General features: G+C 50.1%; 1 protein-coding gene across 1 annotated transcript in view; it reads left to right on the top strand.

The window, feature by feature from the left end:
• KMT5C (lysine methyltransferase 5C) overlaps positions 1-24495 on the top strand; it is an 84132-nt gene extending 59637 nt beyond the window's left edge. Inside the window, exons 6-9 of the mRNA XM_075328949.1 lie at positions 7553-7572; positions 8395-8531; positions 17182-17345; positions 21909-24495. Coding sequence (XP_075185064.1) covers positions 7553-7572; positions 8395-8531; positions 17182-17345; positions 21909-23404 — 1817 coding nt within the window. The 3' untranslated portion in view covers positions 23405-24495. The remainder of the gene's footprint in view (positions 1-7552; positions 7573-8394; positions 8532-17181; positions 17346-21908) is intronic.
• Positions 24496-26418: the final 1923 nt, after the last annotated feature.

A 26418-nucleotide genomic window follows, 5' to 3' on the forward strand; every position in this document is an offset into this window, starting at 1 on the left:
CTAGTACCGCATATTCCCGCCCCCGGGCCTGCCAGTCAGGGGTAAGGGCGGGACGCTAGACTGGACGTCAGCGGTGAGGGCTGGAGCATACTTAGTATCCTCCTCCCCCCTCACTGAGCACCGTGGGGCACCAGATTCCCGCACTTTCTGAGGCACGCCCACGGCTCCCTCCTCCTCTCAGAACGCTGGCAGCCATTGTTATCATCGCTGCTGCCGGTGGAGAACTTCAGACAGAGCTCCACAACTCTGGGAGGCCCAGGCAGGGAATCTGGTGGACACACAACCGCTGAGGGCGGTCGGTAAGCCGCACCAGTTAAGGTGCTGGCTCCCCTGGGTGCCGAAGTGTATATATATATATCCATATTGTGTATACATTTGCTCTGTTCGGCCGCATTATTTGCTTTGGCTATATACCCTCACTGATTGCTCTAAGAGGAGACAACAGCATGTCGTCTGCAAAAAGCAAGGGTGCCAAGGCACAGGCTTATTTTGCAACTTGTACCTTTTGTGCGGCTATGTTACCTGCAGGTTCCACCTACCCTCATTGTGTGCAATGCTCGGCCCCTGTGACACTCACTCAGCCGGAGCCTCAGGCACTAGTGGGACCCTCGGCCCAGGTAGAACCACCGGCTGCCACTGTCCAGGTGGCAGGGACAGGGTTTGCAGTGTTGGCTGAGAAACTTTCTGAGTCTCTTTCACAATCCATGGCTCAGTCTATGGACAGATGGTCTGCTAAGATACTAGAAGCTTTGCAGTCCAGACCGGTAACACAGGCCCCGGGCACTGTTGAATCATTGCCCCCAGGCCCGCCTCGGTCGGCGCAGCAAACTGCTCCTGGGGTGTCTCCTAGGTCCCACGGTGAGGACTCCGACACGGACCGCAGTCCCAGACCGGCTAAACGGGCTCGCTGGGAACTTCCCTCGACTTCATCACACTGCTCAGGGTCTCAGCATGAGGACTCTCTGGAGGATGAAGCGGAGGTGGCAGATCAGGACTCTGATCCTGACGTTGCTCTCAATCTGGTTACACCAGAAGGGGACGCCATAGTAAATGACCTTATAGCGTCCATCAACCAGGTGCTAGAACTTTCTCCTCCAACTCCAATAATAGAGGAGTCAGCTTCACAGCAGGAGAAACGCCAATTTAGGTTTCCCAAACGTACACGGAGTGAGTTTTTTGATCACTCCAACTTCAGAGATGCGGTCAAGAAGCACCGAGCATTTCCGGACAAGCGCTTTACTAAGCGCCTCAATGACACACGTTACCCCTTCCCCATTGAAGTAGTTAAGGGTTGGGCTCAGTGTCCCAAGGTGGATCCTCCAGTCTCCAGACTGGCAGCTAGATCTATAGTAGCAGTGGCAGATGGTTCATCGCTCAAAGATGCCACTGACAGGCAAATAGAGCTCCTCATGAAATCCATCTATGAAGCCATAGGCGCGTCTTTTGCTCCGGCATTCGCAGCCGTATGGGCACTCCAAGCTATCTCAGCTTGCCTGTCTGAGATTAATGCAGTCACACGTGCCTCTACTCCGCAGGTTGTGTCTTTAACCTCAGGCGTCGGCTTTTTCGTCCTACGCCATGAACGCTGTCCTGGACTCTGCGAGCCGTACAGCGGTAGCATCCGCCAATTCAGTGGCAGTCCGCAGGGCCATGTGGCTACGCGAATGGAAGGCAGACTCTGCTTCCAAGAAGTTCTTAACCGGTTTGCCATTTTCTGGCGACCGTCTGTTTGGCGAGCAATTGGATGAAATTATTAAACAATCCAAGGGAAAGGACTCGTCCTTACCCCAGTCCAAACCAAAGAGACCTCAGCAACGGAAGATACAACCGAGGTTTCGGTCCTTTCGGCCCTCAGCCAGATCTCAATTCTCCACGTCTAACAGGCCACAGAAGGGCCAGAGGAACTCTGACTCATGGCGGTCTAAGTCACGTCCTAAAAAGACCGCCGGAGGAACTGCCCCCAAGTCGGCCTCCTCATGACTTTCGGCCTCCCCAAACCGCATCCTCGGTCGGTGGCAGGCTCTCCCGCTTTTACGACGCCTGGTTGCCACATGTCCAAGACCGATGGGTGAGAGACATTCTGTCTCACGGTTACAGGATAGAGCTCAGCTCTCGTCCTCCGACTCGTTTCTTCAGAACATCTCCGCCCCCCGAGCGAGCCGATGCTCTTTTTCAGGCGGTGAACACTCTGAAGGCAGAAGGAGTGGTGATCCCTGTTCCCCTTCAAGAGCGTGGTCGCGGTTTTTACTCCAACTTGTTTGTGGTGCCAAAAAAGGACGGATCATTCCGTCCCGTTCTGGACCTCAAATTGCTCAACAGACACGTGAAAACCAGACGGTTCCGGATGGAATCTCTCCGCTCCGTCATCGCCTCGATGTCCCAAGGAGACTTCCTAGCATCAATCGACATCAGGGATGCTTATCTCCACGTACCGATTGCACCAGAGCATCAGCGCTTCCTGCGTTTCGCCATCGGAAACGAACACCTTCAGTTCGTGGCACTGCCTTTCGGCCTGGCGACAGCCCCACGGGTCTTCACCAAGGTCATGGCAACAGTGGTGGCAGTCCTACACTCTCAGGGACACTCGGTGATCCCTTACTTAGACGATCTTCTAGTCAAGGCACCCTCCCGGGTGGCATGCCAACACAGCCTGAACACTGCTCTGGAGACTCTCCAGAGGTTCGGGTGGATCATCAATTTCCCAAAGTCAAAATTGACACCGACACAATCGCTGACTTACCTCGGGATGGAGTTTCATACTCTCTCAGCGATAGTGAAGCTACCGCTGGACAAACAGCGTTCACTACAGACAGGGGTGCAATCTCTCCTTCGAGCCCAGTCACACCCCCTGAGGCGCCTCATGCACTTCCTAGGGAAGATGGTGGCAGCAATGGAGGCAGTTCCATTTGCGCAGTTTCATCTGCGTCCACTCCAATGGGACATTCTACGCAAATGGGACAAGAGGTCGACGTCCCTCGACAGGAACATCTCACTCTCTCGGGCAGCCAAAGCCTCTCTTCAGTGGTGGCTTCTTCCCACTTCTTTGTCGAAGGGAAAATCCTTCCTGCCCCCATCCTGGGCTGTGGTCACGACGGACGCGAGTCTGTCAGGGTGGGGAGCGGTCTTCCTCCACCACAGGGCTCAGGGAACCTGGACTCCGGCAGAGTCCTCCCTTCAGATCAATGTTCTGGAAATAAGGGCAGTGTATCTCTAGCCCTAAAGGCGTTCCAGCGGTGGCTGGAGGGCAGGCAGATCCGAATTCAGTCGGACAACGCCACGGCGGTGGCGTACATCAACCACCAAGGCGGCACACGCAGTCGTCAAGCCTTCCAAGAAGTTCGGCGGATCCTGCTGTGGGTGGAAGCCACAGCCTCCACCATCTCCGCAGTTCACATCCCGGGCGTAGAAAACTGGGAAGCAGATTTTCTCAGTCGCCAGGGCATGGACGCAGGGGAATGGGCTCTTCACCCGGACGTGTTTCAAGAGATCTGCTGCCGCTGGGGAACGCCGGACGTCGACCTAATGGCGTCCCGGCACAACAACAAGGTCCCGGCATTCATGGCACGGTCTCAAGATCACAGAGCTCTGGCGGCAGACGCATTAGTTCAGGATTGGTCGCAGTTTCGACTGCCTTATGTCTTTCCTCCTCTGGCACTGCTGCCCAGAGTGTTACGCAAGATCAGGTCCAACTGCCGCCGCGCCATCCTCATCGCCCCAGACTGGCCGAGGAGGTCGTGGTACCCGGATCTGTGGCATCTAACGGTGGGTCAACCGTGGGCACTACCAGACCGACCAGACTTGCTGTCTCAAGGGCCTTTTTTCCATCTGAATTCTGCGGCCCTCAACCTGACTGTGTGGCCATTGAGTCCTGGATCCTAGCGTCCTCAGGGTTATCTCAAGAGGTCATTGCCACTATGAGACAGGCCAGGAAACCGACGTCCGCCAAGATCTACCACAGGACGTGGAGGATCTTCTTATCCTGGTGCTCTGATCAGGGTTTTACTCCCTGGCCGTTTGCCTTGCCCACTTTTCTGTCTTTCCTTCAATCCGGAATGGACAAGGGTTTGTCTCTCGGGTCTCTCAAGGGACAAGTATCGGCGCTTTCCGTGTTTTTTCAAAAGCGTCTAGCCAGGCTTCTGCAGGGGGTTTGCCACATAGTCCCACCTTACAAGCGTCCGCTAGAACCCTGGGATCTTAACAGGGTGCTAACGGCCCTTCAGAAACCACCTTTCGAGCCGATGAGGGATGTTTCTCTTTCACGCCTTTCGCAGAAGGTGGTCTTCCTAGTGGCAGTCACGTCACTTCGGAGAGTGTCTGAGCTAGCAGCGCTGTCATGCAAAGCCCCCTTCCTGGTGTTTCACCAGGATAAGGTGGTACTGCGTCCGGTCCCGGAATTTCTCCCTAAGGTGGTATCCCCTTTTCATCTCAATCAGGATATCTCCTTACCTTCTTTTTGTCCTAATCCAGTTCACCAATGTGAAAAGGATTTGCACTTGTTAGATCTCGTGAGAGCACTCAGACTCTACATTTCTCGCACGGCGCCCCTGCGCCGTTCTGATGCGCTCTTTGTCCTCGTCGCTGGCCAGCGTAAGGGGTCGCAGGCTTCCAAGTCAACCCTGGCTCGGTGGATCAAGGAACCGATTCTTGAAGCCTACCGTTCGTCTGGACTTCCGGTTCCTACAGGGCTGAAAGCCCATTCTACCAGAGCCGTAGGTGCGTCCTGGGCATTGCGGCACCAGGCTACGGCTCAGCAGGTGTGTCAGGCGGCTACCTGGTCGAGTCTGCACACTTTCACAAAACACTATCAGGTGCATACCTATGCTTCGGCGGATGCCAGTCTAGGTAGGCAGATCCTTCAGGCGGCGATTGCCCACCTGTAAGAGGGGGTCGTTTTTACGGCTCTTTTAATCTAGGTATTCTTTACCCACCCAGGGACTGCTTTTGGACGTCCCAATTGTCTGGGTCTCCCAATGGAGCGACAAAGAAGAAGGGAATTTTGTTTACTTACCGTAAATTCCTTTTCTTCTAGCTCCTATTGGGAGACCCAACACCCGCTCCTGTTCCCTTCGGGCTGTTGTTCTTTTGTGTACACATGTTGTTCATGTTGAATTGTTCTTTGGTTCATGGTTTCAGTTCTCCGAACATCCTTCGGATTGAGTTTACCTTAGACCAATTTATAAGTTTCCTCCTTCCTGCTTTGGCACCAAAACTGATGGGCCCGTGATGCACGGGAGGGTGTATAGGCAGAGGGAAGGGGTTACACTTTTTAAAGTGTAATACTTTGTGTGGCCTCCGGAGGCAGAAGCTATACACCCAATTGTCTGGGTCTCCCAATAGAAGCTAGAAGAAAAGGAATTTACGGTAAGTAAACAAAATTCCCTTCTTTATCAGGAGAACTATACTATATTTGTAATTGGAGGTATTTGCTGTTAATAAATGCAGCAGCACCGCATATTGGGATAGGATCTTCGAGATGAGAATACCCCTTAAACTAATTCAGACCTCTGCCCCTCTCCCAAGCTCCTGTATGACTTCTGCATATTGGAGTTCTATAAGTGATGGCAAATAGATCTGCCTTTCCTACTGATTTCAGAGCTGAAAACTGTAGCAAATGACTTCATGTGCGTTCTCAGTACTATGGGGTCACTAAAGCTACTTTTAGGGTAGTGGGGAATCTGTTATAAATCCAAGCAGTCGGGCCTCCACCGATGGCTAGGCTGGCAGGTACAGTGCACATATTCTATTAAGAAAGTAATGTGCCGCTCACCTCAGCTGGTGGAATAACACTTAAATATCCTCAGTCACCATTTAAGGATCTGATCCTTATTTGTCAGCTCCTACTTGGGTCATTGGGTGATCCAGACCATCTCAGAAAGGTGGCTTAATCCTGTGTGTGACAGCCCTCCATAGCAAACATACCTTCACTGCTTACATGGTTCTGATCACTTACAGTATATCCACACAATCTGCACATATCTTAATCTGTAGGATGGGAATATCTGTTTAAATGGAACCTGTCAGGTGCAATATGCACCCAGGAGCACGAGCAGTTCTGGGTGCATATTGCGGATCCCTGCCTAACCGTCCCTGTATACACTAGCATAGATAGAGATGTTTAGAAAACTTATTTCTAAAGATCTTTTACTGTATACTAATGAGTGAGGGGACTAGTCCTCTGGGCGTTACTTCCCCGGCCAGTCACCCCATTAGCATGTTAGTACACCCCTCTGGGCGTGCTATCATGCTAATGAATGTGCAGTATCAGAGGATGATCTCTCCTCTTTGCCGCTGGATTTCAGCTCAGTGAGCACGACCCCGGAGTTTGGGTCATGTGCACTATAAAGCCGGGTGTACTCGTCCTGGCTTCAAACTGAAGTAGTGTGCATGACCCAAACTCCAGGGTCATGCGCACGGAGCCAAAATCCCACTTCTGATGCGATGGCAGTGGAGAGGTGAGTGAGATCGTCCTGTGACGCTGCGCATTCATTAGCATGTTAGCACGCCCACAGGGGCCTACTAACATGCTAATGGGGGTGATTGGCAGGGGAACTAACGCCCAGGGGACTAGTCCCCACGCTCATTAGCATACGGTAAAAGATCTTTAGAAATTACTATTTCTAAAGATCTGTTTATCTATGCTAGTGTATACAGGGATTATTAGGCAGGGATTGGCAATATACACTGAGATGGGGGATATAGCTGAGATGGGATCTTTGCTTTGGTCCAAGCGAGTGGCTATGGATTCACAGATGACAGCGGCAGACTGGCAGGTTCCACACAAGTATGGTCACTGCCGTGTTTATTATGTACACTTATCTCTGTGTTACACATACAAAAACGGGAAAATAAATGTCTAAGGCCGTCTGGCCACTAACTAACAACAGAATGCTATCTACAAAATAAACCTATGTAACAAAGAAAACAGTATTCTCTTACTGTGTCGGTTCCGCAGCACAGCAAGCGGAGGTATGGAGTCTCAGCCCCAGCAGCCATGAGCCTGTCCTGCTATTCTTAGCAGGTTCTCTGTTCTGAAATGCCTCCTGATTATTTCAGCTGATCCAGTGAGGAATCAATACCCTGGATTGAATGTGGAGAAGGGAGCAGCCAGTCCCACTGCCATTCCTACTGATTGCTCCAGGAAAAACCGAGCCCAAAATGACACTGAAATAAACAGGCTCCAGTGACTACCTTATTGCTGAGCCAGATATAACTTTCCCAGCCTTTCCCAGCCCATTTGCATGGGCTGACTGCTCCACAATCAATACATGGAGGCATATGAAATGAACCGAGGGGAAACATACCTGTTCTTTAGTACTTCTCCCCTCGGCATCTCACACCACCAAGCACTGCTTGTGGTCCTTGGTGCATATTGCACTTGACAGGTTGCCTTTAACTGTCCTGATATAAAAAGAATTTTATATTTTTTCAAAATGATTTACTTTAGAGTTGAGTTTTTATCTTTCTTTAAATAAAGGCTTTGCTGCTTTTACCAGTACAAGGATTTTGCAAATGTTTATTACACAAACCCTTTTCTTTCTTACATGTGCACCAGACTGTCGACCGAACTGCAAGGTAAGCATGCTTGTATCTGTAGTGCTAAGTAGTTATTGTGGGTTGTTTTTTTTTTTTCTTTGGTTTTCTCTTCACCAAGAGGAAAAGCGAAGTAAACCTCACCTCACATCAGCGGTATTTTGCCACAAAGCTGGATCCGTTACAAATGCGTTTCAGTTCCATTCATTTCCAATGGAATCGCGGCAAGATGCGGTTGCATACGTCATACACAACCGCGTGTGACCGCATCTTGCCACGATTGCATTGGAAAACAATGGAACTGAAAGGCATTTGTAACGGATTCGGCTTTGCGGTAAAATACCCCTGATGTGAGGTGAGCCTAATAAGTGGCTTTAAAGTTGATCTACGACTAGATTTCACAATCCAAACTTCAAACGCTATTAAATAAATCACTTAGGCCTGATGAGACTGGTGTGCTTCCTTTTGGAAGTTCATGTCAGAATGGCTGTATAGTCCTCAAATTAATATGAGCGTTTTCAGCTGCGCTAATACCGTAAAACGCAGCATGTACATTTTTCACAAGGAGATTCTGCTATTGACTAAGTTGATGTGAAAAAGTATCCACAGATCTAAAGAATATGCACAGCTTATAATGTGAAGTCTGGTGACAGATCCTCCTGAGGAACACTCCCAGCATATGTCTGCAGGCCGATAGAAACTTGATGTGCACAGAGCCTTAACCCCTTCATGACATTGACCTTTTGTTTTTGTTTGTTTTTTTTTAAATTCCCCCCCCCCCCCCCCCCCGCATACTGTAAAACAGGGAAAATAAATTCCAATTGGTGCCATTTCCTCAGAACCATAATGTTTTTATTTGTGTAGTTTGTTCCGACTGAAGGAAACACAGCTTGTGTAAAAGTTCTCAGGGACATCAAACCAGGAGAAGAAATCACGTGCTTCTATGGAGACAGTTTTTTTGGGGAGAAAAATGAGATGTGTGAATGCTGCACTTGTGAGAGGTGAGTTTTTTGTTTTCATTATTTATACATACTGTTTTTTGGACTATAAGACGCACTTTTTCCCCCAAATGTTGGGGGAAAGTGGTGGTGGGGGTAGTGCATCTTATAATCTGAATATAGGGCATGGCTGCGGAGAATGAGGGTGGAGTGGGTCATCAGCGGCACGTGCAGGCTGTAGCAGCGCGTGCTGTGACCACGTGGGCCCGCTAATTTCATATGCATGCATCCTCCCGCCCATCATCTCAGCGCTGAAGCCGGCGCTTACAGGTGGGCGGGATGATGGGTGGGGGGTGCATGCATAATAAGCAGCAGGCTACGTGATCACCCCTGGCAACCACAGCCTGGAGTGATCGTGTGTGGCTATATTCACTGCTCCCCGTGCATCATCATCAGCACGGGGTGCAGTGAATAAGTATACTCGCCATTCCCTGCAGCTTCGCGATGTCCTCCTGTCTGCTGGCCTGATGATGTGTGTGGAGAGCGATGACGTCATCCCTGTGTGCACTGCTCTCCACACACATCATCAGGCCAGCAGACAGGAGGACATCACGAAGCTGCAGAGAACGGTGACTGCTCTACACAGGTCAGCGGTGCTGGTGGCACAGAGGACAAGCGATGCTGCTGGAGGGAGGAAAGGGGAGTATAAATGTTTGGGTTTTTTTGTGTGCCACAGGATGGGATATATCTATATCTATATCTATATATATATCAGGAGGATCATTACCAGGATGTGGTACCTTTTAGTAGAGAATTTGGGGACATTACCCCCCATAACAGTGTCAGCAGCAGATCCTCGCCCCATAAGTGTGTCATGACCACACTTTTTTTTTTTACTTTAAATTTTATTTTCCTCCTCTAAAACCAGGGTGCATCTTATAGTCCGAAAAATACGGTACATACACTACTCACAAAAAGTTAGGGATATTTGGTTTTCAGGTGACATTTCAGGATGATCCTAAAATGCCCTCTAACCTTTCCAGGTGACCGTCTCTAATCTTTTGCATGCTTATTTCTAGCAGTTCAATGTTTCAGGATGTTTTTTGCACAATCTGTTCGAAAACTAGGAGCTTAATGGTAAAATTCACAACAGGTGTTTGATTCACGAATCACCCAATACATTTTGGGGTTAAAATAGAGTTGGTATTACACCGTCCTCCTTATCAGGCTGTTCACATTTTGATATCATGAGAACAAGACCACACCTAACCATTGATCAGCAGGACCGCGTCATTGTGAGGCTTCAAGCAGGATGTTCTCAGACAGAAGTGGTCACATAGCTTAGAGTGTTATCAAACGGTAGTACAGAGAGACTGGAAGAATCACAGGCAGAGAAGTGGACTTCCTTTGGCCACATCCCACACTGATGACCGCTTCATTGTGACCGGATGTTGAATGCTATACAACTCTAGGCAGATTTAAGGGACACTAAGTGACACGTCAGACCATTCTAAACCGTTTACATCGGCATGCTAGACGACCTGCAAGGATACCTGACCACACCACCAATGCACCATGTCAAGCCCTTACTACTGGAATGTCCTCATTAATCAGTCATTGTGCCTCTGCATGGACAACTCCAGCCTAATTTCGTCTTCATGGAAGACCATGCTCCAGCTCATTGCGGTCGCATCTTTAGGTAACGGCTGCTGGAGACTGGGGGACCTCAAATGGAGACTGAATCCCATTAAAAACCTATGGGAGCAGCTGAGTCACCCTGCAGAGGTCGTAACTCTGTACCCCAGACACTCAATGACCTGACGGCCGCCCTCCAAGCAGAGTGGGATGTCATGCCTCTGCAGACAAAAAATGCACTTGTCACCAGCAGGTGGCGCCGGTATCAGCTGTAATTGATACTCAAGTAGTCCACGTGACAACAAGGAAATCTCCATTACATGCTTCTACATAAATGCCCGATTTTCATGATAGAATATCACTGTAGCGAGAACCTTTCTTCAGCGCTCTATTGGGAGACCCAGACGATTGGGGTATAGCTACTGCCCTCCGGAGGCCACACAAAGCACTACACTAAAAAGTGCAAGGCCCCTCCCCCTCTGGCTATACCCCCCCGTGGTATCACGGGTTCTCCAGTTTTAGCTTTGTGTGCGAAGGAGGTCAGACATCCACGCATAGCTCCACAGATTTTAGTCAGCAGTAGCTGCTGACTATTTCGGATGGAAGAAAAGAGGACACATATAGTGTCCCCAGCATGCTCCCTTCTCACCCCTGGATGGTGTTGTAAGGTTGAGGTACCTATTGCTGGTACGGAGGCTGGAGCCCACATGCTGCTTTCCTTCCACATCCCCCTGAGGGGCTCTGAGGAAGTGGGATCCTGCCGGCCTCAAAGCTCTGACGCCGGGCTCCATCCACAGACCCATTTGAACCTGCTGGATACGGAGCTGGAGTACCGTTCAGGGACATGGCCCTGCACCATTACAGGTACTCTGTGTCCCCGTACACACAGGCACAGCACACTCCAGACTTGCTGGGTGTGCTAGTGCGCCGGGGACAGAAAAGGGTTACAGTCACTGCAGCCTTGCTGAGTGACTTTGTGTTTTGGGAACTACCGCGCCGGACGCTCCGGGAGCGGCGGCGCGGCTGGGACTTGTAGTTCGCCGGGGACTGGGCGCCGACCGCGCTTTTACGGCGGCGGCGCTTATAACTCCAGTCCCCGGCTTCTGCGGCCTAGTGCCGCTTCGTTCCCGCCCCCCTCCCTGTCACTCAGGGAAGGGGACAGGCGCTGAACAATCAGCAGCGCCGAGGGCTGGAGCCTTTTTACATGCTCCAGCCCTCTCACTGCACACTGTCGGGCGCCGGATTCCCGCTCTGCCTTGGGGGCACGCCCACGGCCCGCCCCTACTCACACGAGCTGGGGAAGAAGCCGGCAGCCATTACTGCAGAGCTCGGGGCACCAAGGCAGGACAGTGGCGTTCATACACCCGCTTATAGGCGGGCGGTAAGGGCACACATAGTGCTGACCACAATATAGATGCAGTGTATACATGTGTTGTTTTTAACTGCATAGGTCGCTATATGCCCGCTTGGGGAGCGACACATCAGCAGCAGGAAAGCAGGTGTGCTAAGGCACAGGCTTTCTAGGCTGCTTGTTTTGCACGACTGAGGTGTTCATTTGTGTTTATGCTGATATGCTATACATTGCACTGTACAGTCGCTAGTCTTAGCTATATTCTCCTGGAATGGCTAGACTACAGCAGCAGAAAACCAAGGGTGCTGGGGCACAGGTTTTTTTTTTTGCTATGCTGCTTGTATTGCATGGGCTGCAGTGTGCATTTGTACTTGTGCTTGTATGCTATACATTGCACTGTATGGTCACTCTTCTGGGCTATATTCCCCTAGATGACCAGTCTACAGCAGCAGAAGAGCAGAGGTGCCAGGGCACAGGCTTCTATGCTGCTTGGATTGCATGTGCTGCAGTGTTCATTTGTACTTGTGCTTGTATGCTATACATTGCACTGTAGGGTCACTCTTCTGGGCTATATTCCCCTAGATGACTAGTATACAGCAGCAGAAGAGCAGGGGTGCCAGGGCACAGGCTTCTATGCTGCTTGTATTGCTTGTGCTGCAGTGGTCATTTGTACTTTATGCCTGTATGCTATACATTGCAATGTACGGTCACCAATCTTGGCTATATACTTCTAGATAGCTAGTCGGCAGCGGCAAAAAAGCAACACAGTTTTCAGTGCTGTTTTTACTACATGGGATGCTGTTCATGACACCGTCCCATTGTGTGCATGCTCCCCTGTAGCACGTCGTCTGCCGGGGTCTCTAGCACTTCGTCTGCCGGGGCTCTACTAGTTGTGGCCAAAGAAACCTCCTGTCAACCCTGTCCATGGACAGGGACGGAGTAGTCATAATATAGAGACTTGCACCCATGGGCAATCTACTTGAACAAAAGGCAGCTCTTCAGGGCTTTGATACTGACATCGCTCTCAATCCGGATACACCGGGTGGTAACGCCATACGGAATGATCCTATACCGTCCACCAATGGAAGGTTGGATCTTCCTCCCTCAGCTCCCCCAGTGGAGATAGGAGACGAACAGGAGAAGTTCCTTTTCAGTGTCTCACGCAGATATTGAGTATTTTTCTGGCCACGCTGACTTCAGAGAAGCAGTCCAGGAACACCACGCTTACCAGATAAGCGTCTTCTCCAAACGTTTTTAGGATACACGTTATCCCTTTTTTCCCCTGACGTGGTCAGCGCTGGACCCAGGGTCCAAAGGTGGATTCTCCAATCTCCAGGCTTGCATATAGAGCCATAGTTGCACTGGAGATGGGGCTTCACTTAAAGATGCCATTCACAGACAGATGGACTCTGGTTGAAATCTGTCTAGGAGGCTATCGGCGTGTCGGTTGCTCCGGCATTCACAGCCGTATAGGCAACCTAACCTTTTCAGCGGTTCTTGCGCAGCTGGCCTTGAGCACATGTACATCTGTACCGCAGAGGCGTCCGTAACTCCGCAGTGTCTGCACTGCGACTTACCCTATTAATGCTGTCCTAAAAGTACAGTCGAGGTTTCGGTCCTTCCCAAGCTCGGGCAGGTCCCAATTGTCCTCGTGCAAAAGGGCTACAAAACCTCAGACGGGCTCAGATTCCGGCCGGGCTCAATCACGCCCAAAGAAGGCAGCCGGAGGAACCGCTACCAAGGCGGTCTCCTCATGACTCTCAGCTCTCTCTCTCTCTCCGCATCCGCGGTTGATGGCAGACTCCCCCGCCTTTGGCGACATTTAGCTGCCACAGGTCACAGACCGGTGGGTGACGGACATTGTGCTCACGTGCACAGGACAGTGTTCTGTTCTCGTCCTCCGACTCCATTCATCAGAACGGCCCCACCTCTCCACCGAGCAGATGCCCTGCTGCAGGCGGTGGACGCTCTAAGAGCAGAAGGAGTGGTGATCCCTGTCCCCCCTCAGGAACGAGGGCGAGGGTTTGTACTCCAATCTCTTTGTGGCTCCAAAAATGGACGGTTCCTTCCGTCCTGTTCTGGTTCTGAAACTGCTCAACGAGCATGCGAACGCCAGGCGGTTCCGGATGGGATCCCTCCGATCCGTCATTGCCTCAATGTCTCGAGGAGACTTCCTTGCCTCAACAGACATCAAAGATGCCTATCTCCACGTGCCAATTGCTACGGAGCACCAACGTTTTCTACGTTTTGTGATAGGAGACGAACATCTTCTGTTCGTAGCTCTGCCATTCAGTCTGGCGACAGCCCCACGGGTGGGCACCAAGGTCATGGCAGCAGTGGTAGCAGTCTTGCACTCTCACGGAGTGATTCCGTACTTGGACGATCTACTCGTCAAAGCAACCTCCCTCGAGGCATGCCAACGCAGCCTGAATGTTACGCTGGAGACTCTCCAGACTTTCGGGTGGATCATCAATTTGGCAAGGTCAAATCTGTCTCCGACTCAATCACTAACGTATCTCGGCATGGAGTTTCATACTCTATCAGCCATAGTGAAGCTTCCGCTGAACCAGCAGCGTTCACTGCGGACAGAGGTGCAGTCTCTCCTTCAAGGCCAGTCGCACCCCTTAAGGCGCCTCATGCACTTCCTAAGGAAGATGGTGGCAGCCATCGAGGCAGTTCTCTTTGCGCAGTTTCATCTGCGCCAACGGCAATCGGACATTCTCCGCAAATGGGATGGGCAGTCAACCTCCCTGGACGGGAAGTCTCCCTTTCCCTGACGGCCGAGGACTCTCTGCAATAGTGGCTTATTCCCACCTCATTGCCATAGCCCCCATCCTGGGCAGTGGTCACGACAGATACGAGTCTGTCAGGGTGGGGAGCAGTTTGTCTCCGCCACATGGCTCAGGGGACGTGGACTCAGCAGGAGTCCACCCTTCAGTTCGATGTGCTGGAAATCGGGGCAGGGTATCTTACCCTATTAGCTTTCCAAAGGTGGCTAGAAGGGAGCAGATCCGAATCCAGTCGGACATCTCCACAGCGGTGGCATACATCAACCACCAAGGAGGGACACGCAGTCAGCAGCCTTCCAGGAAGTCCGGCGAATCCTCATGTGGGTGGAGGACACAGCATCCACCATATCCGCAGTTCACATCCCGGGCGTAGAAAACTGGGAAGCAGGCTTCCTCAGTCGCCAGGGCATGGACGCGGGGGAATGGTCCCTTCACCCGGACGTGTTTCAGGAAATCTGTTGCCGCTGGGGGGGGGGGGCCGGACGTCGACCTAATGGCGTCTCGGCAACACCAACAAGGTCCCGGCATTTATGGCACGATCGCGCGATCACAGAGCTCTGGCGGCAGACGCCTTAGTGCAAGATTGGTCGCAGTTCCGGCTCACATATGTGTTTCCACCTCTGGCACTCTTGCCCAGAGTACTGCGCAAAAATCAGATCCGATTGCAGCCGCGTCATACTCGTCGCACCAGACTGGCCGAGGAGATCGTGGTACCCGGATCTGTGGCATCTCACGGTCGGCCGACCGGGGTCACTACCAGACCGACCAGACTTACTGTCTCAAGGGCCGTTTTCTCCATCGGAATTCTGCGGCCCTGAACCTGACTGTGTGGCTTGTGTGTCCTGGATCCTAGCGTCTTCAGGATTATCCCAAGGGGTCGTTGCCACCATGAGACAGGCTAGGAAGCCCACGTCTGCTAAGATCTACCACAGAACGTGGAAAGTTTTTCTTACTCTGGTGCTTTACTCAGGGAGTGTCTCCCTGGCCATTTGCATTGCCTATCTTTCTTTCCTTCCTACAATAGGAGTTAGAAAAGGGCTTGTCGCTAGACTCCCTCAAAGGGCAAGTCTCAGCACTATCCGTGTTTTTTCAGAAGCGTCTAGCACGTCTTTCTAAGGTGTGCACGTTCCCGTAGGGGGTTTGTCATATCGTACCCCCGTACAAGCGGCCGTTGGATCCATGGGATCTGAACAGGGTTCTAGTTGCTCTCCAGAAGCCGCCTTTCGAGCCTCTGAAGGAAGTTTCCTTTTCTCGCCTGTCACAGAAGGTGGCGTTTCTCGTTGCGATCCCATCGCTTCGGCGAGTGTCTGAGCTGGCAGCTCTGTCATCCAAGGCTCCCTTCCTGGTGTTTCACCAGGACAAGGTAGTGCTGCGCATCATTCCGGAGTTTCTCCCTAAGGTAGTATCCTCGTTTCATCTTAATCAGGATATCTCCTTACCGTCCTTTTGCACTCATCCGGTTCACCGGTATGAGAACGTTTTACGTTTGCTAGATCTGGTGAGAGCACTCAGAATCTACATTTCACGCACGGCGCCCGTACGCCGTTCCGATGCTCTTGTCGCTGGTACGCGCAAGAGGTTGCAGGCTTCTAAAGCCATCCTGGCTCGATGGATCAAAGAACCAATTCTGGAAGCCTACCGTTTTGCAGGGCTTCCGGTTCTTTCAGGGCTGAAAGCCCATTCAACCAGAGCCGTGAGTGCGTCCTGGGCGCTACGACACCAGGCTTCGGCTCAACAGGCGTGCCAGGCAGCTACCTGGTCGAGTCTGCACACTTTCACCAAACATTATCAGGTGCATACCTATGCTTCGGCGGATGCCAGCTTAGGTGGAAGAGTCCTGCAGGCGGCAGTGACATCCCCGTAGGGGAGGGCTGTTTTGCAGCTCTAACATGAGGTATCTCTTTACCCACCCAGGGACAGCTTTTGGACGTCCCAATCGTCTGGGTCTCCCAATAGAGCGCTGAAGAAGAAGGGAATTTTGTTACTTACCGTAAATTCCTTTTCTTCTAGCTCTTATTGGGAGACCCAGCACCCGCCCTGTTGTCCTTCGGGATTTCTTGGTTGTTTGCGGGTACACATGTTGTTCATGTTGAACGGTTTTTCAGTTCTCCGACGTTATTCGGAGTTAATTTGTTTAAACCAGTTATTGGCTTCCTCCTTCTTGCTTTGGCACTAAAACTGGAGAACCCGTGATACCACGGGGGGGTATAGCCAGAGGGGGAGGGGCCTTGCACTTTTTAGTGTAGTGCTTTGTGTGGCCTCCGGAGGGCAGTAGCTATACCCCAATCGTCTGGGTCTCCCAATAAGAGCTAGAAGAAAAGGAATTTACGGTAAGTAACAAAATTCCCTTCTTTACATGTTATATAAATTTCACCCGAAAGTCAAATTTTTATCTTCACATATCTTGCACGTTTACCATAAATTGTTTAAGAACAGGTGACCTATATCCGACCTGTGGATGCGGGCAGCTATATTCTCGAGGAGAATGAAGGGCGCTCACTTGTGGTTGGTGAAGCAAATGCATTTGCCTGCGACTTCCATAGAAGTCAATAGTAAGAGTAGCAGATTTATGTGCCCCCTCTACCAGAATCTGGTGTCCGCCTCACTAGGCAGATCAGGGAATCCTGATGCTATAAAGATCGGGAAACCTCACCCGTTCTATCATCGGCCTAGTTGTGGTCACTTGACAGCGTTGTTACAGAAGTTCCTGCAGCTAATGATCCCATTCATACACCTGAATACTCTGCGGCATATACATACATATTTACAAAGTTTATATGTATTAAACAATTTTAGAAGTTTGTGCAATATATCGGCACTTGTGATGCAGCGATCACTGGTCATCTGTTTTGAAAAGGATTTCTAAAGGAAACTATTTTGTGATATATATTTATAGTTAGTTATTTAATTTTATTTTTTTTTCTCCATTTTTCTTTAGAAAAGGGGAAGGCGCTTTCAGGTTGCTAAATCAAGAACCTTCTGAATCTACCTCATCAGAAAAATACCAGCTCAGAGAGACGGATGGACGTCTGCGAAGGCTGATACGTGAAAGTGACAAACAAAACCAGAATGGTGCTCTTAAAAAGAAAAAACGGATTTCTGGTAATAATGGCTTTTTATTTATTTTTATTTTTTTTTTACTTGTCCCCCTAGGGGACTAAAAGGATCAGCAGTCTGACCACTTGTTCATTTCTGTTGATCACAGCTACACAGCTGTGATCAGCAGAAACACTCACCTCTTGTCACTGACAGTAGCTGACCGGGTGAAAGATTAAGTGACTCACGCTAGCTACATGAGTCATCACATGACCCTGTGTTAACCATGACAACCATCGGATCACCGTGATCATGTTACAGCCGCCAAAGGAGCCGGGTAAATGAAGATTTACCGCAACAGGGGTTTATCACATTTTGACATTGCGGTTTAAGGTTTTAACAGGCATGGGCGGATCGCAGATCCACTCGTGCCTGCGAGGCACACATGTCAGCTGTTCAAATCAGCTGACATGTGCGCGGATTGCCGGCAGCTGCACTATAATAGCACCGTTCATTCCTAGGGCAGAGAAATTGTGGAGGGGGGGTGGTGTAATTCTAACTTTGTTTTTTGGGAATTGGATTTATATGGTAAAAGTGGTCTTTTTTTTTTTTCTAATTGGTTAGATTACGTTGATGCTAAAGATATCTAGGTCTTGTAGGGTAAGTTCACACAGTGCGTTTTTCGGGTGCATTTTTGGCCTCAAAACTGCATGACTTTGCTTCCCCAGCAAAGTCTGAGTTTTCATTCTTGCTGTCCGCACACAACGTTTTTTTTTTTAGCTGCGTTTTTGAGCTTAAAAAAAATGGACATGTCAGTTCTTTCCTGCGTTCTATGCGTTTCCCCCCATGCACTGCATTGGAAAAACGCAGAGATCAAAACAGCCAAAAACGCACCAAATTGCGGTAAAAACGCATGTGTTTTTTGCCGTGGGTGCGTTTTTGTGCATTTTTAGCGGCCAAAAACGCAGCGTCAAAAAAACGCAGTATGTGCACATAGCCTTATTTTAGTGAGGACAGTGGCATTTAATAGATTATCAAGCCTTTTGTGGCAGGTCCTGACAGTAACACACAGCCATTACCTGCAGAGTATGGAGAGAGCTCCCCTGTGAGCACGCTCAATACACCCGTTTCACGACGTGCACTGTGCATGTTGTGAAGGGGTTAAGCATCTGCTTGCAAAATTAGTCACTTGTTGTGATGGGGAGTTTGGAGCTATTTTCGTATCTGTATTTTGCTGAACTTCTCTGTGCTGATTCATGACCAGAGTTCAGCTTAACTTTGATGTGGTCATAAAGCTGCACAGAGGAGCTCTGAGGAAGACTGGTAAGAGGTAAAAACTCATTAGAATGATTAATTCTGCAGCTATCAATAGACAGACAGTGTGACACACACTACAGAAGGAAAGGGGCAAAACCTTTTAATGAAACTCCATTACAAAATAAGTGTTTAGTAGTGTTGAGTGGACCCGGACTTGAAAAATCCGGATCCGCGCGGTTTCAGCAACAGATCCGGGCTGGCTGCGGGAATCCTGCTGCACGATCCGCATTGGTTTTGTTTTTGTTTTTTTTTCTTTGTTTTTTTTTTTCTTTCTTTCTTTCTTTTTTCGCTCTGGCCATGTTCTTAAAATATAGCAGTATATTACATGGACTGCGCTGTCTTTACTAAGGGTATAATGTGCCCACGATCAGGTGTTCGAACCGCAATGTCATCCCTGTTCTGGAAACACTACTGTCCTCCACAAGAGCACACAGCGTCCGTGTCCACAATCAGGATTCACCAGGCAAAGAGGAGCGCTCCCTTCATCATTTGTAACTTTCCAACATACACTTTGATTTCTCTTAGGCTAAGTTCACATTTCCGTTGTTTTGTGTCAGTCACATGCGTCGCTTGACGCATGTGACTGATGCGCTGTACAACGCTGTACAACGGATGACAAAACAGAATTCTTTGTCGGATTCCGTTGTGTGCGGGGGGCGGAGTTCGGGGGGGGAGCCGAGCGGGGCCGTGGCACTGAGGACGTCAGTGCCGCAGGGAATGCAGGACAGGTGTGTGTGTGTGTACACATGCTGAATGCGGGAGGGGGCAGAGCCGAGCAGGGGGCGGGGCCAGGCGCTGAGGATGTCAGTGGCAGTGCTGCGGTATGCATGGCTGGGGACAGGTGAGTGTATGTGTGAGTGAGTGTGTGTACATGCGGGGGGCGGGGCCAGACGAGGGTGGTAGTGGCAGTGCTTGTCTGCATGGCTGGGGACAGGTGTGTGTGTGTGTGTGTGTGTACATACATGTGCGGAGTGCGGGAGGGGGCGGGGTTGAGCGGGGAAGTGTCGGCCTCCCTGCACACGTAACCAGACTAAATATCGGGTAACAGCAAAGCACCTGATGTTTACCTTGGTTACCTGATATTTACCTTGGTTATGTGCCTACACCGCTTAGCGCTGGCTCCTTGCACCGTAACCAGGATAAATATCGGTTAACCAACCAAAGCTGGTGACGTGTGCAGGGAGCCAGAGAGCATGCGCAGTGAAATCAGACGGATCGCGCTGCTCAAACGTTACATGCTGCGTTCCTCCCGCCCGGCGGTCAGTCGTTCCACGACTGATCAGTCGGGCGGAGGGTGCAACGCAGCATCATCAGTCAAAATCCGCTGCTCATACAAGTCTATGGGAGCAACGGAATCCGCTAAACGGATTCCGTTGTTTACAAGAGCAGCGAATTGTGACTGATCCATTTTAGCGGAAATGTGAACTTAGCCTTATTGGGGTGAAGTTTACGAGCAGCTGCCTTTTGATTTCTATACTGATATATTGTACCGCCCCTGAGTGCTCGGACTGCTCGAATCCGGGGATGGTCGTGACTCGAGGGACCTGGGGGCCTAGTGGACACTCCAGAATAAAAATGGGATATATACAGGGCAGAGTTTGAGACGCCACCTGCGTGTTGCGGTAATGGGGTGTACCGCCGCTGCCGCCAATGGAGTACCGGGGCTGGTGGTGTTGGGGCAGCCTGGTGGTGATTTTCTCCGCAGGTAGGGAGGCCCCGGGACTTGGGAGGATGATGCTGGGGAGCGCCGTGTGAGTCACAGGACAGGCCGGAGGGTCGGGGCTGCAGGGTACTCTCAGATTACCATAGTAGTAGCAACCAGGCGAGAAAAATTCACAGGCACAGATGTTAAACCAAGTCTCTGGGTGCTGCGGCCTCCTGGGAGAACCCGTCCGGGTATGCCTCTTCCTATGGCCCTGTTGGGTGATCCGAAGGCGCTCCTCTGTGCACAAATTGTTAATGGTTGACCCTTAAGCCTGCTTTACACGAGTCGATCTATCGTGCGATAGCACGAGCGATCGTACCCGCCCCCCATCGTTTTTGCGTCACGGGCAAATCGCTGCCCGTGGCGCACAAACTTGTTTAACCCCCGCCACACGCACTTACCTTCTGGACAACCTCGCTGTGGGTGACAAACGTCCACTTCCTGGAGTGGGAGGGACGTTCGACGTCACAGCGACGGCAGCCGGCCAATAGAAGCTGAGGGGCGGAGATGAGCAGGACGTAAACATCCCGCCCACCTCCTTCCTTCTGCATTGCCGGCGGGTGCCACGGGACGCAGGTAAGCTGTGTTCATCATTCCCGTGGTGTGACACGGAGCAACGTGTGATGCCCCAGGTACGATGAACAACCGGCGCCATTTTAATTAAACAATTTTATGAAACCTAGCGACAAGTACACGACTCACGATTTGTGAGCGTTACTGCGTCGCTAGGAGGTGTCACACGAGACTACATCGTGTACGATGCCGGATGTGCGTCACGAAAACCGTGACCCCGACGATGCATCGCACGATAGCTCGTCTCGTGTAAAGCACCCTTTAGGCTTGAAACCCATCAAGGTCCCGCTCCCCAGTTATGTGGAGCAATGCCCTTGGCTGCAAGCACATGGGATTTTCTGGCCATTATTTGGGAAGCCTATCCCCCCTCGGTGTGCTGGCGCTGCCAATCTCTGCGTGCATGGGAGTAGAACATGAAGACTCTACTCGCTTCAGGCTAATTGCTGGGTTGCATATAGCTTCACCCCAACCTCTAGGGTCCATGTATTCTGCCGTGCTTAGTACTGGACCGGTTACTGGACCACCAATCCAGTCCCCCGTGACCAGATCTGACTCCTGTGGTCCCGGACCACCTGTCTGCAACCGAGCCGTCTTCTAGGGGCTACAACCCCTCCCTTGGAGCTCCAACTCCCTGTGACCTCTCCTCTTGAGAGTCACCACTTAACTCCCTGCTACTTCCTGAACTGCTCACTATATCCCTCCCACCATCCTGTCTAGCCCCTAGGTGGGCAGGCCTGTTCCCAACTGGTCCTAGCCACCGGTGTGCTGGCAGGGTGTGGTGTGAGGTGGCTTAAGATTTTGTGTGCTGGTGTTCAGTGCCCTGGGTGAAGGCTCCCAGAACCAAGGAGGGTGGGCCCTGCACCTATGATAAAGGCAGTGCAGAACCCTGCAACACCCTGGTATAGCCAGAGCATCACACGTATGTATGTATTTTTTGTATATATGTGTTTTTGTTGCACTTCAGTGGAAGTTTAAGATTGATCAGCCTATATTAAATATATACGGTACTTTTTTCTTTTTCTTCCCTTTCACAGGTTCCAGGAGATCAAACAGCCCGAAAATTGGCAACAATAGCACTTTTTCCTCACATCTCAGGTCTCCTCATTCATCTCCATATTACTTCTATAGTTACAAGAAATCAAGACCTCCTAAAACCTTGAAGAAACGACTGCGGGTGAAGTCTGCGTTGCCCCACGGGACCATCCTAAAGGACGTGCGTATTGTCCTGCATAACTTTAGAAATTGTCGTCGAGGTTTTCCTGTTTCACGGACACCAAGTCGGTGTCGTACACTTGGGAAGGAAGTGGTGGTAAGACTCCGAAGGCAAATCCTCAGTCCGGGCCTGCTAAGATTAAGTTTAGGCTCTGACACCCCCCAGCAACCAGAGACCCCGTCATGCAGTCCAACAGCGCCTTTGTCTGAAGCTGGCAAAAGTCACTGGTTAAACCCTCCATCCTGTAATGAAGAAGATTCACACAATCCCCTTCTAGTGGAAGAGGGTGAGAATTTCTCAGGCTGCAATGATCCACAGTCGAGCGGAGAGGTCACCAGTTCTGTGGACGCTCAAATGATGGAAGACTTTGCGTCAAGTCCCGTGGTAGAGTCTGATTGGCAAAACCTGGATGTTGATCTCTCTATGGATCATCCACAACCGAACGCTCTGGTGTCCCCCATAGATCCTAGTAGATCACATTCAGAAATGCTGTTACAAAGTCAGGAGGCAGAGGACCAATCTCCAGCTGCTTCTGTACCTGAAAACACAGCGAATGTTAATGATGGCAGCTCCCCCATAATGCAGTCTGACCTCTTTTCACTTAGAAAGCTCGGACTGACCCGTTACATCACTGTAAATCTGAGCAAATCCAGAGTTGCGTTACCTGACAATACAAGCGCTCAAAGTCCACACCAGCCCAAGGAAAGACATAGTCCGCATCCTGGAAATGCGCACGATCAGCTAAAAACTAAGCCGACCACGTCGGTTACCGCTCCAACCAGCGCTTCCATTGAGCCAGCCAGTAAAAGTGGCACATCCAAACCGCTAACTAGGTCATATGCAACTAAGAAGCGCCCAATTAAGTCTAGATCAGTGCAGTTTGAGCCATCAGTCCAAAAGAAAAGTCCTCCCAAACCACCAGAGGGACACGTTGATTTTAATGGCCACGTAAGAGCCATTGGTGGAGCTGCAAGTGCTCGACCTCAAAAATGTCTTTCTGAACCTTCCAAGCTATTCACTGTTGAAATGCAGTTGGATCCCAAGTTGTCTTTAAAGCCATATGTAGAACTGGGGTTTAACAATAATCTGAAAAGGAGGCATCGAGTTACAGGAGCACATGAGTGCCTGGTGCCCGTACAAGAGGGGGCGGTGAATGCGCTGTACACCTCACCGGAATCCGAATTCTTGACTGCGGAGGGCAAGAAGAAAAAAGTGGCTTTTAATCCCTTCACACCCTCCAAAAGACTCCGGCTTGTGGTCACCAATGGATCAATCGATCTGGACGTTGCGTCCACATCTAGTGATGAATCCAACTGAGCGTACTCCCATCTACATCATTCCCTTGTTATGTTAATGATTCCAAAGCATTGCGTAGAGGGTGGAGTAGAAAGTGTCAGGGTTCCATGGGCTCCATTTTTTTTTTTTTTCTTTTCTTTTACTAGTAGCCACTATTAGGATTATTTACACACCAGTTTGCCTTAGTCTCCAAAGCAGGTGCAAATCTAAAATTCTTGAAGATCTGGCTGTAACCCACTTTTTAGATATGAATTTTTTTTTTTTTTTTTTTTTTTCTTTATGATAAACAGCAAAAGTGTTTTCTCCCGGATGATTTTAATTAGTCCTGTATTATGCACCCCATTGGTTACTGTATCTGTTTTACCTTGTGTTATTAATATTTATGGTGCTATTTCATTATCGCAAAGTACTTTTTTTTTTTTTTTTTTCCAGGATTATTTTTTTTTTTTTTTTATACCACTATAAAAGATTTTGTACATCATTACCGAAACATTTCTGTATTGTATAAAGCATCATTTGTTTGTACAAAACGAGCAGAATACACAGAGAATGTCGCTGCTTATTGTCCGGTGCATCGTAGGTCCTGAACGAGGCGAGATAACGAAGGTTTATAGCTACTAAACTGGTACGTGGGTCAAAGAGGATTTGATACAGATTTTCCACATTTGGTTGAAACTCGCGGTGCAAATTTGCAGATATTAAATGCGCAAAACTACTCCAATGTATGCTGTAGGTTTGCTTTGCACGAGACTTGACAAAATCTTATCCACCTTTTTCTATTCAGCTGATGGAAAGTTCACTGGACATATGCACATACTCGAAGGTTCTCGCCGTGCGCTCTTTTCACTTTTTTCCCTGGACACTTTATCTTGCAGCGAAAAAGCTGCTTTACCTGTGAGACCGTCCGACTGATTGTAAAGGCCTCGCTGTTTTTTCAGCAGCTTTTTCTCTGCAGGATTAAATGATTGTGCAGGGAAACAGTGGAAAGATAACAGCGGCACACGACTGCTGTATGTGAACGCAGCCTAAAGCTGTTGCTCTTACGCTCTGCCCCAGTCATCCATACTCCGCTCTCCACCACCAGTTTTTTTTGTTTTTTTTTTTTAAATGCTCCAGACTTTATTTTACAATAATAAAGTTTTTTTAAACTAATATAACTAAATGTGATTTTTGGAATATATATCGCTGGCTAAAATGTCAGGCCAAAACAGTCTTTCTAGGGGCTTTTTTTATTTTCTGTTGGAAACAATGATGATGTAGTGTCTTGTTACAGCAGACTGTAGTGTTGACGTCAGTACAGAAAAGATGCCATAGGAGTCAGTCACAAATGTGTTACCTCTCTAAGACCGTGATGGCAGCGTAGTGTGTCAAAATTCGTAAAAAAAAAAAAAAAGCATAACTGAGGTGGTGTCACTTCTAGAAAAATCCATAATTTTGTAATAGTTGTAGCGCGAATAAGTTAATCTGATAGTGGCTGCTGGGGGGAGAGGAGATAACGACTGCTGAGGGGCAATAGGGGATAATGACTGCTGAGGGAGGGAGGGGGGATAATGACTGCTGAGGGGGGGGGGAGATAATGACTGCAGGGTGGAGAGGAAGGGGAGATAGTGACTGCTGAGGGGGGGGGGGAGATAATGACTGCCGGGGGGGGGGGGAGGAGTGACGGCTGGGGGGTGGGCGACGGGGGGGAGAGGAGAGAGTGACTGCTGGGGGGGATAATTATCTTTCTCCCCCAGTTGTCATTATCTCCTCTTCCTTCTTCCTCAGTCCCCCCCCACCAAAATTTGTATAATATATCCTGAGCGCTGCTGACCCAAATACCGACTGGTAACAGCATCGCTGTATAAATGTGTGGACTTACTGCAGCAACCACACTGTAATGACACCCACCTGCAATGGCGCCTGTCTTCATGCTCCGCTCCGGAGTGTTAGAGAGCGGCGCGGTACCTAAGCATGCCTCATTCAGGACCCTGATTTAAAGGTACAGAACACATAACCGGCAGCTGCATCCCGATTTATAAGACCAGCTGCAGCTAGCAGTGATTTAACTAGAACTGCATGTGCGGCCACCTCGGGCCAGTCATTTCGGAACAGTTTAGCCGCACATGCAGTTCAAATTGAATCACCAGCGGCATCCTACCTCTGCTGCGTGTGTCACCAAAAATGGCTTGGCGTGTCACCTCTGACACAAGTGTCATAAGTTAGCTATCACTGCTCTAAGTGCTCTTCACCCTCTCCTAAATTTCTGAGTGTCATCTGTGTATCTCATATGAAGCTTCTTCAGTCTACAGTCTGAAATCGGGCTGCACTCTGATGTCATCTGAGTGCGGTTTGAGAAATTATTTTTTTTTTCACGTACTTATAGACCTGTATTACTAATTTCTTCGTCGCTCCATTGGGAGACCCAGACGATTGGGTGTATAGCTACTGCCTCCGGAGGCCACACAAAGCATTACACTAAAAAGTGTAAGGCCCCTCCCCTTCTGGCTATACACCCCCAGTGGGATCACTGGCTCACCAGTTTTCTGCTTTGTGCGAAGGAGGTCAGACATCCACGCATAGCTCCACTGTTTAGTCAGCAGTAGCTGCTGACTATATCGGATGGAAGAAAAGAGGGCCCATATAGGGCCCCCAGCATGCTCCCTTCTCACCCCACTGGTGGTTTGTAAGGTTGAGGTACCTATTGCTGGTACGGCGGCTGGAGCCCACATGCTGTTTTCCTTCCACATCCCCCTGAGGGGCTCTGAGGAAGTGGGATCTTACCGGCCCCAAAGCCCTGAGGCCGGGCTCCATCCACAGACCCATTGAACCTGCTGGATACGGAGCTGGGTACCGTTCAGGGACATGGCCCTGCACCATTCAGGTACTCTGTGTCCCCGTACACACAGGCACAGCACACTCCAGACTTGCTGGGTGTGCTAGTGCGCCGGGGACAGTAAAGGGTTACAGTCACTGCAGCCTAGCTGAGTGACTTTATGTATGGGGAACTACCGCGCCGGACGCTCCGGGAGCGGCGGCGCGGCTGGGACTTGTAG

The sequence above is a fragment of the Anomaloglossus baeobatrachus genome, chromosome 11, assembly GCF_048569485.1.
Source record: "Anomaloglossus baeobatrachus isolate aAnoBae1 chromosome 11, aAnoBae1.hap1, whole genome shotgun sequence".
Taxonomy (NCBI): domain Eukaryota; kingdom Metazoa; phylum Chordata; class Amphibia; order Anura; family Aromobatidae; genus Anomaloglossus; species Anomaloglossus baeobatrachus.